The 21,348-nt window shown below is 35.8% G+C and overlaps 1 protein-coding gene across 1 annotated transcript in view; it reads left to right on the plus strand.

Annotated features, from left to right (window-relative positions):
* LOC123311667 (sodium-dependent neutral amino acid transporter B(0)AT3-like) overlaps window positions 1–21,348 on the plus strand; it is an 84,649-nt gene that overhangs the window by 17,061 nt on the left and 46,240 nt on the right. Inside the window, exon 2 of the mRNA XM_044895737.1 lies at window positions 11,692–12,051. Within this exon, the coding sequence (XP_044751672.1) occupies window positions 11,692–12,051 (360 nt within the window). The remainder of the gene's footprint in view (window positions 1–11,691; window positions 12,052–21,348) is intronic.

The raw sequence follows: 21,348 nt of genomic DNA on the forward strand, positions 1-21,348 counted from the left end.
ACACATTAAATGGAAGAAAAATTCAGGATTTCACCGAATCTTATGTGAAAGAAGAGAAATGAACAATAAGAAATGGATCACGCCTTCAACAGTAAGGCAGGTAAATAATAAATGAATTAATTCAGATGCATAACATCTTTCCGCGCTTTTTCCCTTGCTTAATTATCGTAATATACGATATCTGCAATATGGGAATAAAGCATATGGATGCATACTGCTATCTTCGCTCTGAGAGTTAGGAAATTGAATTGGGTTGGTTCCCGTTTCTCTGTCAGATGTCGGTACGATGTATTTATACACCATACCCGCTACTGATATGGAATAAAAGGAGCCGGCAATTCATAGCATTTCGTTGACAATTGAGTTTTGTTGCTCTGACGAGGTCAAATAAGACCGAAACCATGGTCAGCATCTACTCTTGTCGGCGAAATGAAAATTCTGGTAATACTTCGAGCGATGGAAGTTTGTTAGTTCGATTTAGATCGTAACATTCGTTGATTTAATTATCTGCGGATGTTATGCATCTGAATTAATTCATTTAGAAATGAACAATTTGCAAAATACTGAAATGCTGATAAGTGATTTAATACTTGGTATTTCCACCCCTTGCGTTATTTACAGCTCGGCAACGACGGTTCATACTCCAAATGAGTGATCTTAAAATGTTCTGATCTAATCCTTCCCAGATTTCTCCGAGTTGAATTCCTAAGTCATTAAGAGTAGCTGGATGATTTTCTGAACTTCTCAGCCTTCTATTGAGGTTGTCCCAAACCTGCTCAATCTGATTGAGATCTGGACTTCTTGCTGGCAATTCCATTGGAGAGACTTCAACCTCTTCAAGGTACTCTTGAACGATGCGAGCACGATGGGGTCTGGCATTATCGTGCATAAAAATGAAATTTTCACCAATGTATGGGGCAAATGGCACTACATGCTCTTCAAGAATGTTCCTTATATACTTATCAGCATTCATAGCTCCATTATCAACGACCACTAGGTCTGTGCGAGCAGTCAAAGATATTCCACCCCATACCATAATCGATCCTCCCCCGAAACCAGTAGTATTCAGGAAATTGCACTGAGCATATCTTTCATGTGGACGTCTGTATACAAGGAAACGTCTATCACAATGGTAGAGGCAGAATCTAGACTCATCTGTGAAGAGAACTCTTTCCCAATCGGCCTCTTCCCAATGGATATGCTCTCTCGCAAAATCCAAACGCGCCCTTCGATGGGCTGGGGTGAGAGCTGGGCCTGTTGCCGCGACACGAGGCCTTAAATCATATTCTCTGAGGCGATTTCTTATTGTCTGAGTGCTAATTTGCACCTCATGAGTTTGCTCAAGCTGAATTTGAAAGAGGCGAGCGGTTGCAAACCGTTGTCTCAACTCTCAAGTAACGTTCTTGAATGGCAGTAGTTACCCGTGGTCTACCCTGTCCTGGTCTTCGGACATTCATACCTGTCTCCCTGAATCGCTGCAACATTCTGGACACACTTGTATGGGAAACTCCAAACCTTTCTGCAATTCTTGTGTATGTCCACCCTTCTTCTCGCAAAACTACCGCTTGGGCACATTCCTCTTGGATCAAATTGCGTGTTTCGCGTTGCATAGCGATCGAGTGTAGAAAATCAAACGAAAGATAAACTATTGATCACTAGAATTGATCGAGAACAACTGATTTTAGAATGGAGCCAATACATTCAAAATCTGATAATATCATCTTTTTTTATTCCTGCTGGGAAAAAACATCTGTATTGAAGAAAACCGTTGAAAGTGGATAACATATGCATGCATAATTCTGATAAAAATAATTATCATTGAGAACACCTTCAGTTGTAGAATAAATTTGAGATTTCCATAATGTGCGTTAATTTTTTTGCGCAGTGTACAATTCAATACGAGGAATAGAATTCGAATTTTGCGCCCCTTAATTATAAAACAGAAAACTGTTATTAACCCTTTCATGGGTAGTGGGAAGCAAAATTCCCACCATCAAATATCTGTATTGTGGGCAACAGAAATTATTTTTACCACTCGGAATTGATGCTGCCATATGGCCATAACATTAATGAATACCATATAATAGTTTCAATAACTATGGAGGAAGAATTCTGCATAGTATTCTTGAAGTTTATCGTGCACTGTTGGATTTCTAGTCGTTCGAAAGTAGATTTTCCTCGTTTTTGTAATAAATCGACCATAATTCTCAGAACAAGGTGAATAATAAGCTTTTTGTTTTGAATTTCTGATATTCTGGTTCATATTATACGGTTTCCTTCCATACACTGGGTTATTTCTTTGCTTGGTCGAGCAGTAATTTGATTTGGATAAGTGGGAAATATCCTTCCCACCGCCTATATTCGAATATTTGTTTCCAAGGAAATGTTTCTCTACGATTCATTGCCACTTATTTATTCGTTATTCTCGCGCCTCCAGATATGTGGTCCTGAATAATCCGCGTCACATGCAGGCTGCAATGGAATATCTTTAGAGTCTGCCAGAAATCGAATTCGGATCAATTTGGCGAGACAACTGATAGTTGGTTTTTCGTCCAGAAAGCGTAGAAATAAGCCAACAAACGAGTAGTCCCAGATAAAGTGCGACTATCGAATGTGGGAAATCATATGCCTCTTCAGCAGGCTACCTACAAAAAATGTCGACTTTGTAGTACTAAAGCTGCAGAAAAGAGAGAGGTGGTTTTTCGTCCAGAAAGCGTAGAAATAAGCCAACAAACGAGTAGTCCCAGATAAAGTGCGACTATCGAATGTGGGAAATCATATGCCTCTTCAGCAGGCTACCTACAAAAAATGTCGACTTTGTAGTACTAAAGCTGCAGAAAAGAGAACACGTTTCATATGTTCCTCATGTACAATACCTCTATGTATTCAACCTTGTTTTAATAAATTTCATGGAAAATAAAGTTGATTTGGAATAATACTTGTGCCATAATAGCAAATAATTACATATAAGGTTATTTTGAATTCCATGTAGCTCACTCGATAGACATAAAGATTTTTTTAATACCATTAAATTGGGCAGTGGGAAGAATACTTCCCACATGCGCTACAAAGAAAAAGACAAAAAAATTCGAAGAAATTATGTTATGCGTAATTGTTAGGAACTCTACTGAAATTGATGCTTTCAATTAAACATCTTTTTTGAAAGCATTTCGGTCGTGCCCATGAAAGGGTTAAACAGATTTTCTGTATTGACAATACGGCTTCAGCGCCATGTCATTGTGAAATGTGTTTTCACTGGACAAAATGTAGTTGGTTTTTAGTACTAGAGATATGAGGGCGTTTCCTATCTTTCTACACATTTATCTTTGCCTAGTATATAGTTCTTCTTCGAAATTAATTGAGATTCAGTTATGTTTCTCTGCCAAATTAGGAGGTATCTAATTAACAAATATCAACACTGACAATACAACAAACCTGTAAAAATGAAGGGAAACAATATTTAAAGCGTCTAATTCAATCTTCTTCAATATAATCCTCAAACTGAATGAATTTCTTCTGACAATTCAAGAACTTCAAAAATAAATTTAAACTGACAGTTCTGACATTACAGGTAACGCTAATAAAGCCATATTTTCGCGATTAAGACGCGTGAAGCGGTGCTATTCGAGCGAATAAGTCATGACGTCAGTCTTTAAGACGCATTAAGCGGAACCTGGCGGTCTGTGGAGAGCGCCTGTGTCGTAGAGTCATCTTGTCTCTGGCCTGTGTCGTCTTAAGCGGAAAGAGGTAATATAAAGAAGAAGGGAGAATATTTGTTTATATCGAATTTGATTTGAATTCCTACTAGGGAAGAGTGCTTTTATTGCCAATAATGCAGTTTCTGCATTATCATTTAGAATAAATAAATATTTTTCAAATAATAGCCAAAGAACAGAAATTGAAAAATTCACAATTCGATTCGCTGTCTAATGACAACGACAGATGACTCAACCATCAGCGATATTCTATTTTTGCGACAACAAAATTAATGACGTCACGCTTAAAGACGCTTTAAGACATCGATTAAGACGCTTAATCGCCAAAATATGGCTTAAATTATTAAAGAAAGCTCTGTGATTAGAGCGTGCTTCTCTTAATACATATTATAATATGTAATTTCTTTTGATAGGAATTACTTGCAAAATGATGATGATTGATTGAAAAATTCACGAAATAAATTACAAGTATGTACTTCAGATATTCACATCTACCTGAAGAATTCGCATGATCTATTCGGCCCCGCTATATGTATTTTGGGTAGAGTTAGTAATAAAATAGTCCTTTCAAATTGATGACATGCAAAAACTTTGTAGTATAATATCTCTTAAACATAGCCATATATTAAAATTTTCTATTTTTTATCAAGAATATCAGCCTGTATATTGCTTCACGATGAACCAGAAGGCGGTTCTGAAGTCGTTATATAAGTTTATGTAATCAAATGAAATACAGGATGTCCCAAAACTAGTGAATCAAACGTCACACCACGATAGAGTAGATCAAATACTATAGAATGACACCAACATTAGTTGAGCGAAAATGTACCGTTTCTGAAAAAACCTAACCTAAAGTTGCCGATTTTCGAACTATTTTTTCAATCACATGTCCAATTTGTGATTAAGCATAGCATTTTTCTCCCATATTATCACCCCTATAGTGGGGGTTTATTCTCAGTAATAAAAATCATGTAGAAAAAACAACTGTTTTAATTTACATTTACTTAGGTTATCGATTAACTACTTAAAATAATGGTCTGATAGATCATTTCCTTGTAGAGACATGTTAGATTGATTTTCACGGAACTTCGAGGAAAGCAGTTGGTCAAAAAACTACATTCAACTAATGATAACGTTTCGTAGATATATTTCTACTTCTTCAGGGATAATCTCCGTAGTTCAGGCCCATTCGCTCGAAGAAACTTCTACGAAACGTTGGTATTAGTTGAATATAGTTTTTCGACCAACTGCTTTCCTCAAAGTTCCGTGAAAATCAATCTAACATGTCTCTACAAGGAAATGATCTATCAGACCATAATACCAACATTGGAAGTTTCTTCGAGCGAATGGGCCTGAACTACGGAGATTACCCTGAAGAAGTAGAAATATATCTACGAAACGTTGGCATTAGTTGAATGTAGTTTTTTGACCAACTGCTTTCCTCAAAGTTCCGTGAAAATCAATCTTACTTAAAATAATTTCAATTAGGGGAGATAAAACAATAATCTTAGTTCAATATAATTTAAAATCGATATCCTTTTTCACAAACTGGCCCTGTGATTAAGAAAAATAGTTCGTAAATCGGCAACTTTAGGTATTTTAATAAAATTCTGATTATTTTGGAAACGGTACATTTCCGTTGAACTAATGTTGGTGTCATTCGAAAATATTTGGTCTACTCTATCGTGCTGTGACGTTTGATTCACTAGTTTTGGGACAGCCTGTATATTACGATGATAAGGAAAATATGCATCTACGTAAAACCTATACTCAACTTGTGACGAGCAGTTCATTTCATATTTAAGTAGAGTTGAAAATATAAAATTTACGATGATTTTAGAGATGTTCTAGTCCTGTCACAACATGAGAAAAAAATTTTCGATCATAAAGAATAGAGGACATGTTGATGTGCAACCAATTCGATGCTGATAATTTATACGAAAGAAATTGGGTGAGAACGAATATACATAATATCATTGAAAACCAATAAAAAGTGTCATTCTGGTATCCTATGTTTTCTAAAAAATCGATGAAATTTTGCTTATACAACTATTACATGATTATTTCACTTTCACCATCAAATGTGTTTCTGATTTTCGAACGAATTTCTTCATCAGAATGATTAATACCGATTAAATAGCGTCTCGCATATGGTTCCTAGATTGAAAACTTTGAAATATTAATACTCCAACTGATATTCGAGAAGTTTTCAGCCGAATAACCTTCCGCGTATTCTATATGAAATCTGTGAATATTACATAAGCGAAAAATATCGAAGTATACGAGGTCTCCTTTTTTCCACAACCCATTATCCAATTATATTCAACTCCTCACTAATTACATAGAATTCATAGTTCCGAAGGTTAATTAATATGTTTGCATGTGTTTCTCAACTTCCAATGAAAACGTTCATTAATGTTAATTTAATTATCTTTAATAGATTCTGTTTTTGAATCGACAAGAGTGCCTCCATTTTCTTCGAAAATTATCTCGTGTAATATACCATAAATTCAATTTCGTTTTATTTTGCTTCATAAGAATGTATTAACGATTAATTTTCAAAATTCATGTGATCAGATTCGACGTAAAATGCATGTTTTAATAAGGGATGATAGACGTAGGACGTCTAATAGAAGTTCTCGGGAAACTAGCGGCCATATTGAATTGAAAATTCGTTTGTTCTATTTTTATATTTTCATGAAGTCTCTACTACCGGTTTTATCCAAAACAGTACACTACTCTCTAATTCCAAATAGAATACCTAGTATTTTGAAGCTCCGTAAGTGTGCCCATGCCCCAATTTCATCAATATGCCTTGCTTGAAATGAACGATTTTCGATTAACTACAATAGATAAAAAGGGAAATAATTCAAAAACAGGATTGGTGTGAAATGGATGAAAACCTTTTATTTACAAACGACCAAAGTAGTTTTTCTTCAGGTTATTATTCTACAGATTGTTCATGAAAAATTCTTCAATTTCTACGAATTATAAATACGAAAATTCAATAAATCAAATTAGAACTCATAACTTGAAAACATTTGATGCGTGTGTGAAACATTTCCTATATACCTTAATCGAACATGCTTTGACTTATTCGAGTAAATCGTAAAAAAAATTTCAAAATAAAAAAGAGGAACTGAGGAAGATGCTCTCGATCGTAGACAGAGATAGTTAGTTTTGATCCTTGGAATCAGAGCTCTAGGTCTGTCAGAAAGAAATACGAACTTTCCTGAGTTAATCTATTTACTCTTCTTTCGTTTTCGAGTTATAGGTCGAAATTAAAATTTCAACTTTGGTCATTATCTCCGTTTCTGTTTGAGCTAGGATGTTGAAATGAAAACATTATACAGACACTTTTCTGATAGCAATCCAGTGGCGTACTATGATTGTTTTCAACAGGTATATTTGCTGAGCTATAACATAAAGATGTATTTTTCTTATGAAAACACTAGTTCAAAATGACTTAGAAAGACTGAGGGCGATGTATGATATATTTCTGAAACCGTAAAAAAATGGCGATTCCTTCTAAGTCATTCTAAACTACTGTTTTCACAAGAAAAAACAAAACTTCATGTTATAGCTCAGCAAATAAACCTGTAGGAAAAAACCATAGTACGCCACCGGATTTCAATCAAAAAAGTGTCTCTATAATGTCTTCATGTCAACATCCTAGCACAAACAGGAACAGTGATAATGACCTAAGTTGCAATGGTCCAAATTTAAATTTTAGCCTATAACTCAAAAACAAAAGAAGATAGAGGAATGCAGTTAATGGCATTCTTATTTTCTCGAAAAAAGACGACATGAATGGTACATTCATTTTTCTCTATCTCGTTGAGTCAAGAAGTTGTAGTTCAGGTATCATCAATTTTGCCCAAATTGTTAATATTAATCTGACAGTTCGCGTGGTGGGGCTGGCCGTACGGAAGAGTGGAAAATGGTTAAAAAAAATTTTTTTGTGAGTGTCAGTTTTCTTGATATGTTAATTGGACCCCAAGGAAGCTGCTTTTCAAGAGACTGACAATTCAGACGTGAAGCAGGGTCACAGCGGTTCTTTGAAAATGCGAAAAAAATCGTTACTTGTACATACTCGAGCGTGTCAGATTTTCATACAGATGGTTAATCTCGGTGTTGCAAACGTGTTGACCCATTAATCTGACATCCATCAAGGAGGTTTTCTTAATCTGACCATTTGAAGATGATAACAAGGCATTTTTTTTTATATCCCTCTTTCTGTACTTCTAATCGTTTCTTCAATGAATGATGACTTTTTATTTTTTCGGCTTGCTGAAAATTTCAAATTATATTTTTTCCGTTATTCTTGAATCATTACTTTTAAATCAAGAAAAAAAGCTACCGCGCTCGAGAATGTATACCTGACTTTGTTTTGCAAGTTTGGTGCCCTCCCACACAACTTCATCACGCTTAAATTGTCAGATTAAGAGAATAAAATCTTTTCGATGTGTAATTAACCACATATCTCAATCTGACAGGCTCGAGTTTTTGTTTCACTGTTCTGAAAGGTTGTCGTAGACAATTCCCCCTATATGCAGGTCTAATTTTGGTTAGAGGTACTCTACAGGGTCCAAGGTATCTCCCCTTATAATAATCTGACACGCTCGATTGAATCCCGAATTTCCCTCTTGGGCTCCCCAACTATTCGAAACACAGGTGAATGAAAGGAAGGCGGCGTTAGACCAATAGCATAGCGCTATTTGCGCTTGGTGCCAAATACATGTACGGAATGTCTAAATGCCTACGGAGTATCAATTTATTTTTTTTTACTTATATTTATTTTTATTGATTTGGTGGTGAAAGATGAATCTACCGAATAGATAAATTGCTGGGCTTACTAGTCCAGAAATAGATATTTTCATAACAAGTATGAAGGGATATTTTTTCTCAAGAGACTCCGGTTGACGACGAGGAAAGCATTTTCTTATGCACATGCGTGCGGAAAATAAATAGCAGGAGTTTTTCCGTACGCATTTGTGAAGGTGCTACTTACTCAGGTGTTTTACGTCATATGTACTCTCGTAACGCTAGAAAAAAAAACTCATAATACGTTATCAATTTTTTAATTGATTTTATTTCAGAGACTGGGACTGAAAACCCTAAAATTTGCAGAAGAAGCTTTATGAAAACCTGCGATATTTCCGTTTATTAAACGTCGATAAATGGATGGATTGATACGGATTGAAATAATAAAAGCGTGTCAAGTAAAATAGTGTCGGCCAAGAATGCAAGCGGCAAGTTTTCTATTAATTTACCCATTTTTTTCCCTAGTTGAGTATTGTGCGCTCCGGAGAAAGATTTAATTGACCATATTCTTTCAGTGAACGTTGATGAATAGGTATTAGGTAAAATATAATTGTTATTTTTGTTAAATAATTGTACGATATTATGACGTTAAGATGTAGTCGAACGATTAATTCTAAGAATGTGTTGTATAAAACTACCATTAAATAGGTTCAACACGTTTCATTAATGGCAGTTGTCTAATTTACGGTGTTGCCAATATGAGAAACTGGAATAAGTTAACACTTCGTACCTTAAATTGAGAAATATTGCACATATATTATAACATACGTCATATATACTTCAGATAAAATCTGAAACAAACTGGATTCTAGATGGTCATTTAAGGAATGAAATGCTTATAGCGAAATCATAGATAGGCATACTGAGTGAAGTCAAAAACACAAGTAAAAAAGTTAAATATTTAAAATAATAATTGGTGGTACAATACTACCATTCACAAAAAAATAATGAGAATGAATCTTTACAAAACAATGAAGTTTCAATACAACCCCAGAAATCAAACTAACTAAGAAATACAAAAAAAAGTGAACAATCTGATAAGAAATCAAGAGAAAAAATACTTCAGTGGAAAATTGCAAAGAATTGAAAATAACACAATGAGTTATGAAACGAAAACAAAACTAGCAAATTTAGTATATAAAGGAAAGACGTACAAAACGGCAAGAAAAAAAGAAAATTGTTTAAAAACTGTTCAAAAAAAATTAAGGAAAAACCAGCTAATTATAGATCCTTATCAAATATGTACTTCAATATTCGCTAAGATAATTGAAACAACAATGAAAAAAGATAAAGTGAAGTTTTTGAAAATATATAAACATAAATATGGTTTCCAGGAAAAAAGTTTAACTGAGAGTTGAACCCATCCTACAAACACTCGAAGGAAAAAAGAAAGTAATAGGTGTTTTTGTGGATCTCCATAAAGCATTTGATACAATCAACATAACTATATGATTGAAAAAAATAGGAATACAAGGAAACACTTTCAAACTGATTCAACCCTTCCGTACCGATAGAAGACAATCTGTGGTTGTTAAAGGTGAAAAGAGTAATTATACGAAAATCAGAAATGGAATTCGGCAGGGCACAGTGCCTGGATCACTTTAACTCATATATGTTGAAAATGTCATTAAATCAGGATTGCAGGAGGAATACTCTTTGTTTGCGATTATAGGCGGAAACACATTATTAAAACAAGACGCGACCTGATGAAACGTGATGCGTGTTGAGTCGAATCAAATGTATTGTTTTCTATAGACCAGAATCATACTATGAACACCCGACGCCACGCCACGCGCGTACAATTTAAGCGACAACTCGCGTCGCGTGTTAATAATGGCTGTATTCGGGTTCGAATTTCGGACAGTCCGAGAATTGTTCTAGAATTGCGCAAAACTGTTGCGCCCTAATCCTCTGCGCAGTTCTAGAACCATTCTCGGACGGACTGTCCGAAATTCTAACCCGAATACAGCTAATGTGTTTCTGCCTTAAGACTCGTATAGTGCAGACAATATGAGATCTATGGAGGAAATCGTCAATAGAGATAATAATGCAGGAACACAATGAATGTTCAAACTCAAATAAACTTGATGAGAGAAAATAACGGGAACTTGGACGCAATTTATTCTCTAGAATTTAGAAATTATCACTGTGAAGGGATTTTTAGTTCAATCACTTCCCAAACAACCGTGTCTTCAAATAAATACACAAATCTCAAAGCAACCCCTCAAAATTTGATGATTGGGATTTCGAGAAGCGATCATTTTCACAAATTAACCTATAGGTTAATCCGGCTCTGATCAGAAGTATAAAATTATGATATAAAATCAGTTTAGAGATTTCAATTACACGAAGTAGAAAGTAGATAAGTATTAAATTGAATGGATATAAAATAGATGCGTGAAATGTTTTTAAATACAATATATTGAGTGATAAATGATACAAATTTTCGATTTTCAATGATTTAATAACTAAGTAAAAAGTATTAGTAACATATATAAATTCACAGTTGCATGACCTTGCGTTAGTGTGTGTATCGTTGAGGGCTGCGCTCTTTCCGCCCACTATCTCAAAAACGGTTGAGAACGTATAAAAAAAGTCTCAGACAATTTTTTTTTACCTTTGATCTTGAATACTTACGGGACTTTTGAGAGAAGTTTTAGACCACCAAAAGGAAGCTTTATGAGAGTTTTCACCTCATTATCTCCCTTATATTATATTAGCTCTATTATCTTTGCGTCCAAGGTGAAACCTTGATTTGACTGGATTAATGGGCAGCAAACATAACCTGACTGTTGGGGCCGGCAGTTGCCGTAAGTCTCATTGAATACCTTAGGGTTTAAGAGTAGCATGGGCGCTTTTTCAACAATCGTTCGGTATCAAATGTTTAGTTAGTAAGTACCTACCTATACTTGCCATTTTAGAGATCTACAGTATGCTTTCCATCAGAAAATGCATGGTTATGAATTCGCACAGAGCGGAAAATGCACAATGATGAATTTAATTTAGTATTTTCAATTTTTTTCTTCTAATATATGTGTCAAATGTGGGGATATAGTTCATTTCACCCTCACAATCAATACACGTTTAATTAACTGACAAGGCGCACTGTGTTGGGAGAATGAAATTATTAATTATTCATTGTTCTTTACAGATACCACAAAGTATTCGTTTGAATACCTACGACCTTCCACCCTTATATAAAAGCAAAGTAGTACGGACACCTTCCCTCAGAGCCATGAACAACTACAATAATCTCTCCGTCGAATCTTATGACGATAGTTTCGATAACCTAACTTTCCTTCCTGAAAACAGCAATGGCGATGTGCCCAAATATGACGTACCATACACGATATCCAATCGAAGTGTCTACAGCAACACATCTATATTGAATAAGTATGGATATGCTGTGGAAAGTCCTTTCACATCACAAATTACAGCTTCCTCTTCAGAAATGGGGTCGTTGAGAGACATGGGATCCACAACAAAACTGGTTACTCCAAAGTTAGAAAGAGTGAGTAATAATTTATTGGGTATGCCATATTGTTTCGAAAAAAATCACATAAAGTACTCTTGTTGTATTGTTAAATAGAAATGGCTTAATTTTCTGGAGCTTTGAAAGAACCTAAGTAGGCAGAATTCCTTATAAATTATCAGAAAGTATTATATTTGAAACAAACATTTGAACGAACGTTCATAGGTCGTATTTTAAGAAAGTGACACTTATAATATTCTTACGACACTCGAAAACTGACCTATTCGTAATGGTTGGGGAGCCGACGATGCTAAATCGGCATTTACTCGAGCGTCGCGGAGACCAAGTGGATTTTGAGGATTAGATGGTAGAAAGAAAAAAAGGTTTTATGACGTATGCACTTTCAGCGTGAGGAAGGTGTCTGCAGGTTTTCAAAGATATAAGAAAAAATCGTCAGGTGTACATAATCGAGCGTGTCAAATTAAGATACTATATATTATACTCTACGTGTCTCTGATAATGAATTCATGCTTATCTGACAGTTTGCGCGGTGGGACTAGCCGTACGTAAGAGTTGTAAGAGTATAATAAATTCATGTTAATCAGACAGTTTGCATGGTGCGGCTAGCCGTACGTAAAAGTTGAAAATGGTAAAAAAAAGTTTATTCCGAGCGTCGAGGGTATTTTTTCTTTATTGCCTGCAGGGTATGAATGTTGGGAAAAATTTCCTTTTTTTGGCGAAGAATTTGGAAATAGTGGGGGGAATAACACAGTCTTTTTTTATGTTGGGTGGATTATTAGGTCAATACCTCTGGATGTTTTCTCCATTTTTCCGATATATTGCGTTGCTATAGGAATATCACCATTTCATGAAAGTCTAGTTTTTTCTTAAAATTTCAGCTATAGCTCCACGTTTCTCCATCGGATTTGAGATATGAGGACTTTTTCACAGTTCTTTTTTTATTTTGGGTGGATTTTTGGATCCATACCTCGGAACGTTTTTGCCATACTTCCGATACATTGCATATCTTAAATGCCCCAAAGAATACCTTGTTGAAGTATAAAGTACAAGTGTTGCAGTGACGTGCAGAAGGAGATATATACCTTGTACTAAAAATGAAACCTCGATTTAATTTTGAAAAATTTGTTCAACACTTTTGTCGGGCGTTACATCGAATAAGTGTACAAAATATGGTTCCATTGAATCCAGTTGCGTTCGGGTTGCACTTTAGTAAAAAAAAATGTTTGTTTGTTCGTTACAATTCGAAGGTTGGTATACCTATAATGTGTAATGAATTCAATATTTACGGATTCCGAAGCGCGTATGAAGTGACCTATGATAGTGTCAGTACTTATAGAAAGGTACCAATTTCAACTTCGAACTACAAAGAAGATTAGATTTCGGTTCTTCGGTTGAATTCTCAAGGCGAAACCACCTGGTACTCCAAATTCATGTGATATGGGAGAAGAGGCGCTTCATATGATTGTCCTGTCAAAAAGCTATCCACAGATAGTAGCTGACTAAAGATTAATGGTGGTATTCTGTATTCTGCTTTCATCTGTAAGTCAATCTGTAATTTTTCATAAGCTTACAGGAACGCAATTCTGGACGTTTTTTAGTGATCTCTAGCTTACAGGAATCCGTAACTATTTACGATACGTAGTTCAAAAGTAACACTGTAAATAAGATAGTTACAGGAACATTTCTAGAATTGCATTATTTACGAATCTGTAAATCGGACACTTACAGATCAACAGATCGATAGTCCGCTACAGTTTCGTAACTTACGGATGTAAAGCAGAATACAACCATAAAAAGAGGTATATTGATTATTAAAGAATCGTAATTATTTTGACGCACAACTGAATTGTTGTACACGTCACTGGTGTTTTATACTTTCCTTACAAAGTAGTGATTGAGCTCGTATATGCTAATTGTTCCACCAAAAGAGGCTATTTTTAAGGGAAAAACGGAATTTAATGAGATGGTGATATTTCTATAGCAAAGCAATATATCGAAAAAATGGCTAAGACGTCCCGAAATAATGACCTAACAATCTATCCAAAATAAAACAAAACTCCGAAAACACCCCCATATCTCAATAGTCTTCGCGTGGACATTTTTTTTTATATTCACAATTATTGTCACAAAAACCTCAAGAAGTTGATTTTTTCAAATTGAACTCCTTACTTCTCATCTGATATTTGCAGAAAAAATCGAAATACGCATCTAATGATGAAACATTTTCCTTTACGAAAACCTCATGCACGGTTTCGGAAATTCAAAGTCAAATTTCTATGAAAGTGAGGGTTTTCAACGTACGACTACTCTTAGTTGATACCGTAGAATTACTGGCACATTAGTTTCGTGATATTCTTAAATTATTGAAAAGTGGAGGTCTCATTCATACAAGGAATTGTGTTCGTTAGATAACATTAGGCATTCTTAAATCCCCCTTTCATAGAGAGTTGACTTTATTTCCGAAATCATGAGGTTTTCGTACAGGATTATGATAGAATCTATCTTGATATTCTATGAAAATTTGAGATGAAAAATAGTGTTCCATTTGAAAAAATCTTTTTCAAATTTTTCCGCTTTGTATCGAATGACGAGACAAAGAATTTTGGGATAACCTGTGTATCACAAACCAAGTTTTTTTTTCTATACGGAACTCATCTTCAGGATCTCAGCGATCTATTTTCAAAATTTTAGCTTCCTATTATATTATAAAATGTCTTTTCATACCTATTTCATTGGATCTATATTTTCGGCAATTTTTGGTGAAAATGCGTTAAAGAACTAGACAAAAATACTCAGATCTGGATAGAGAAGCGAAAATAGTTATTATAATAAAAAGAAAGATCCATTTGAAATAACGAAGTTTGTAGTAGCAACGTCGCAACTTTGAAAATATTTTAGTCAGATCAGATAAGAAGCGTTAACCCTAGTACCACAGCCCTCTTAAAAAGATAAAGACGGCTGTGCTAGTACTGCTAGTACCCAAATTTTAAGAACAATCCTATGCTCCGTTCTTCATAACCGTTTAATGGGCTATCCACCGTGGAACATCCTGTATATGTATGTTCCTGAAAGATTGATAGTGATCAGACGAATTCCAGTTCACACAGGTAATTTCTTGAAAATCACGTAACAGCGTAACCCAAAATTCCTTTGAACCGGACCTTTTGTAAAGAGGTGATATTTCCAATTTTCAGAATATCATCCAGAAGTGGTATGTAATTTCAGAATCGGAAATGTCTATGACCAGTGAAAGCAAGTTGCCCACCCGTTAATTTTTCACAGTCTGGTGGACATAGACCATAAGGCTTCAATGCATTGAACGGAAGATCTTGGTGTTTCAGTGCCTCGGTGACCAGTAGCCGTGGAAGAAAGCTGAATAATGGTTGTTATTGATGAATGTTGAGTTGTTACTTGTTGAGTGTACTTGTGTCAGTGCCTCATCTTTCAGTGATGATGTTTCAGTGATTTAGTAGTTATGTTTGCCGGTCAAATACAGGGTATCTCAGTTGTTGGACAACGTGCTATATCGAAAAATCAGTATCATAGGTGTGAGAAACCCTTGAGGGTGACAAATAGGAAAACCTTTTTCTGGACTAAAACTATCAAACGATTGCTTCATAAGGCTCATTGTGGATATTTGGCAACATTGTTCGCAGTAAGTTGAGTGCGTCTTTTTTATGATCAACATACGAAAATGAACATTAGAATATATTATACATAACTGGTTTGCGGTAGGAATACAGAAATAGATTAAACCATTAAATTTCGTTTCCGTAAAATTAATTAATTAACACGTCAACACAATGCAAAATTATTCGTATTATTATTTATTGTTTTTGGATCTAACAGTTTGACTACACTTCGTTCGTTGAAACGTGAGGAATATCATGGGCTCAAATGTTTGTACTTTTCTGATTCAATCAGTTCTGTGCAAATACTAAAATGAATGTTTTCAACGTTTAGCGAGATTTTTCACATCCTATTGAATAATCGTTGAGTGGACACGATAAGGTCGCGTTTTATATTGGTCGCTAAAGTCATAAGGGGTTGTTGAATAGTTTCGCATTCAACTTGAATCTATTGTTTCCCACTCATTATTGAATGAACGTTTATGAGAAACGATAAGGAAACGTTTCAAATTGGTTGTTAAAGTAACAGGTTGTTGGGTAGTTGCGTATTCAACGTTGATGAAACGTTACTTACTCCGTATTGCAGATTAAATAGGTAAGGAAACGTTTCTACAATGCGCAAAAAAATTAACGCACATTCTGAAAATCTCAATTTGAATGAAAGTTAACTCTACATTGACTTTATAACTTATTTTTTATGTTCTCTCGGGAAGGTTTTGAACAAAACAAGACACATTAAATGGAAGAAAAATTCAGGATTTCACCGAATCTTATGTGACAGAAGAGAAATGAACAATTTTCAAAATACTGAAATGCTGATAAGTGATTTAATACTTGGTATTTCCACCCCTTGCGTTAATTACAGCTCGGCAACGACGGTTCATACTCAAAATGAGTGATCTTAAAATGTTCTGATCTAATCCTTCCCAAATTTCTCCGAGTTGGGATACCTAAGTCATTAAGAGTAGCTGGATGATTTTCTGAACTTCTCAGCCTTCTATTGAGGTTGTCCCAAACCTGCTCAATCGGATTGAGATCTGGACTTCTTGCTGGCCATTCCATTCGAGAGACTTCAACCTCTTCAAGGTACTCCTGAACGATGCGCGCACGATGGGGTCTGGCATTATCGTCCATAAAAATGAAATTTTCACCAATGTATGGGGCAAATGGCACTACATGCTCTTCAAGAATGTTCCTTATATACTTATCAGCATTCATAGCTCCATTATCAATGACCACTAGGTCTGTGCGAGCAGTCAAAGATATTCCACCCCCTACCATAATTGATCCTCCCCTGAAACCAGTAGTATTCAGGAAATTGCACTGAGCATATCTTTCATGTGGACGTCTGTATACAAGGGAACGTCGATCACAATGGTAGAGGCAGAATCTAGCATCATCTGTGAACAGAACTCTTTCCCAATCGGCCTTTTCCCAATGGATATGCTCTCTCGAAAAATCCAAATGCGCCCTTCTATGGGCTGGGGTAAGAGCTGGGCCTCTTGCCGCGACACGAGGCCTTAAATCATATTCTCTGAGGCGATTTCTTATTGTCTGAGTGCTAATTTGCACCTCATGAGTTTGCTCAAGCTGAATTTCAAGGAGGCGAGCGGTTGCAAACCGTTGTCTCAACGAAGAAACTCTCAAGTAACGTTCTTGAATGGCAGTTGTTACCCGTGGTCTACCCTGTCCTGGTCCTTAGACATTCATACCTGTCTCCCTGAATAGCTGCAACATTCTGGACACACTTGTATGGAAAACTCCAAACCTTTCTGCAATTCTTGTGTATGTCCACTCTTCTTCTCGCAAAACTACCGCTTGGGCACATTCCTCTTGGGTCAAATTGCGTGTTTCGCGTTGCATAGCGATCGAGTGTAGAAAATCAAACGAAAGAAAAACTATTGATCACTAGAATTGATCGAGATTTTAGAATGGAGCCAATACATTCAAAATCTGATAATCAGGTCGATTCTGTTCGCATCTTGTTATAACATTGCTAAATCTACAACATTGTTATAATTATAAAATATAGCAATATGACTGAGCGAACGAATATTCTGTTTCACCGTTTTACGCAAGATTGGTTATGAGTTTTGGCCATAGCAATATTGTTGAAAAATAATCGAATGTTTGAGCTGACAACACTGTTTTGAAGGGTGAGATTCTCATTTCATAGAAAAAAACATGTAATTCTATAATTGTTCTATGGAAAAGAAGAATAAGTTGTGTTACTTGTGTTTAATCAAAGAGTATCATCAATTGATACTCTTTGGTTTAATGTTTTATTCGGTATTTGGATTGCGAGTTTTTGGTTGAACTGTGCATCATGTCTGAAAATAAGCAAACAACAAAAAATCAGATGGAATTGATTTCATAATCAATCTCCTAGAAATTCTCTATGGATTTTCACCCACTTGTAGGTAAAAAGGAACTGTATTTTTACTGGTCGGTTCCTCTACCAATCTATTCAAATCTTCTCCTTATTCAAGCGAAACAGTTCCAGAAACTTTTCATCAGGCAATTCAAATGAATTACTGGTGTCCCTAATATATCGAAATCGTAGTCTCATATTTTCGCTATAAATGAAAAGTTCAAGTGAAGGTTTCCAAAAAGTTACTAACACGAAGCATGTTTATAATAACTTGCCTATTTTCTAAATTTCTAACGCTTGGAAGAAATGTAAAAACAAGAGATTCACTGCCATTTCCAACTTTGTTATGAAATAGCAAGTACTTAAATGATATTGCTGATATAGCAAACTGAAATAACAAGATCTTCTAGAAATTGACAGATCATATTGCTCAAAATCAATGATTAGAATACCAGTTTTTCAAACTTTGCTGTGATAGCAATATCTTTTTTATAACCATATTACTATTTCCAAACAGAATCGACCTGATTATCATCTTTTTTTATTCCTGGTGGGAAAAAACATCTGTATTGAAGAAAACCGTTGAAAGTGGATAACATATGCATGCATAATTCTGATAAAAATAATTATCATTGAGAACACCTTCAGTTGTAGAATAAATTTGAGATTTCCATAATGTGCGTTAATTTTTTTGCGCAGTGTAATTGGCGGTTACAGCTAATTAGAAATTTGAAGAAAACATTCTTCAACCAACGGGTTGAAGAATGTTTTCTTATTTAACGTTGATATAATGTTTCTTATTTCTTATCGAATATACGTTCAGAAAGCACAGTAAGAACACGTTTTGTATATTAACGAGTTGAATCATATACGTTGATTATGGGGTAAATCAACATTTGGTTGAATCCATGTTCCGAATTACACCTTACAAAATTTAAGGGGAAGTAATACCTCAAGAATCTCCATTCAAAAACGGCATTCACTAATTCCTGATTTACGCTTTCAATTTTTCACGTGAAGCCTTGATTTTTTTTTAAACTAAAACAAAAGTTGACGTCTTGATGTTACCCCGTCTCTTTTTTTTGCAAAGAGTTTCAAAGCGATATATGCCAATATTACGTTGAAATTCAGGAATAACTGAAAATTATTCAATATTTCTAGTATTACCTCTCACGTGGTAATTTCTACTTTTCAACTGACTCAGTACGTAATTCGGGCTATTGCTCAAAGAAGTGACACATTTTCGTATTTGGGGTAGCATCTGTAAAGCAACCAATGTCGATCGTCTTGATGTCGAATCGTATATACTACTTCCCCTTAACTAGTAGATAACCGCTAAACAACGACCTCTTCCACATATATACCTAAGCGTTTATTGGATTCTTGTATCTAGAAGGCTGAAATCCAATTAATGATAATAATGTCCAAGGATCGACGCCAATATCCTCAAGCCAATCCGTCAGAAAAAGTCCATATGGAAATGTTACGTATGTCGCGCATCGTAGAGATCGAAAGGACCATAGTCTTTTCGATGGGCTTCATAAATCCCATCGTATTTTCTCAAACTCTCTGTCTTTTATCCTAGCGGATGCCAATAAGGAATTCGAACTGAAACTTACTCGGTCCAAGGATCGTAAAAACTTCTTCAAATATGTCGGGTCGACTGTGAATTCGAAGATTGATCTTCCACTGGTCTTCAATCAAAACAACCAAGAGCCTGCTGACATTTTGGCTAATTCTTTTGCTGCATATCCTTTACTCATGAGGTTGGTTCATCCCCTATAATAGCCCCCGCATTCCTAGTGAATTATGTGCCATATTTTTCTCTCCTTCCATTTTGAGATTCATTTTTGCGCTCTCTAGGCTCGTTATTCGCCTTGCGCTGATGGTTTATCTACGAGGTTACTCAAAGAGTATGCCCATTCCCTGGCACCCCCTTCTATAATTTTTGTCAACATCATTTGAAACTTCTTCTCTCCCTCCTGTTAGCGAACTGCTCGTGTTACTCCTGATTTCAAAAAGGGGAACAAGCGGAACGCTGAAAACGATCGCCCCGTCAGTTTAATTCCGATAGCATCGAAGATTTGTGAGGGGATTCGATTGGATGCAATTTTTCCTTTTGCACGTAGCACGTAGTCACGGTATAATCCCACAGTGGTTTTCTTCCAGACATCTCGGCCATTACAAACTTCCTTGAATGTGTCAACTCATGGTCGGCAAGACGTAACAGTCGACGTTATTTATTTAACCGTGTGCCTAACAAGCACCTCATACACAAACTAGAGCATCTTGACTTTTTGGCATTGGTGATGGTCTTCTATCGTGGATCGAGGCGATTCTTTCGGATCGCACTTTTCAGGTTCATGTTGGGGATTCTCTGTCATCACCGAGATATGTTGTCAATGGAGTTCCTCAGGGATCAGTGCTGGTCTCTGCGTTGTTTCTGATTTATCTCTCAGACTTGATTGTCAAATAACACATTTTTTGATGCACTATTCCTGCATATTATTATGACTTTAGCATTGCAGCTTTCACACTCCTCTCTATTGGTAAATTCACTTATCCCAGATATCAAAAGCATTAAGCTCAGTTGGAACCTTTTTTTTGGGCTCATGGTGGTGATCTAGTCCGAGCTGCACCTCGGTTACCCGATGTCGATCAGGTCATGTCACCTTCTGGTCTCCTTGTTGTACCTTGGGTTCCTGATCTCCCCGTCGAAGTGGGTGGTGTTCTCATCCAGGTTATTCTGAATTTCCCATGTACTTTCGTACCGTTCTCGCCGTCCCCAACAGTACCGCATTCTGTATGACTCAAAGTAATTTAACTCCCAATATATATATATCGTACAATTAGAAATTTTCGTCCAACTGAAGTTTCCTCAAATTCTCTGCTAGTTTCTTCAGTAACAGGCCTGTAGATGAAATGACAACAGGGATAGTCCTGATATCTTGCTTCCACTGTCTTCTGGTTTATTCCTCGAGTTCTCTGTATTTCGAAATCTTTTCGAAGTGCCTTTCTAGTTGATTGTTATTGTTTGTAATCGCCACGTCGATGAATTGTGCTCTATCCTCATCTTTTTTCAGCCATATGAGGTCTAGTCTATAATAAGTTATCTTCCTGTCTGTGAGAACCGTGCGATCCCAATAGAGCTTGTGATGATCATTTTCCAAAACAGCATCCAGATAGTAATTGTAATAGGAAACCTTGACCTTAGAAGTTGGTATTTTATTCTCGATTCTTAGTGTAAAATCTTGGAAACAGCATCATGTTGATTCTTGTACTCTGTGCCCATGAACTTCTGGCTGTGATGTGCTG

Source organism: Coccinella septempunctata, chromosome 1 (assembly GCF_907165205.1).
Source record: "Coccinella septempunctata chromosome 1, icCocSept1.1, whole genome shotgun sequence".
In the NCBI taxonomy this organism is placed as follows: Eukaryota; Metazoa; Arthropoda; class Insecta; order Coleoptera; family Coccinellidae; genus Coccinella; species Coccinella septempunctata.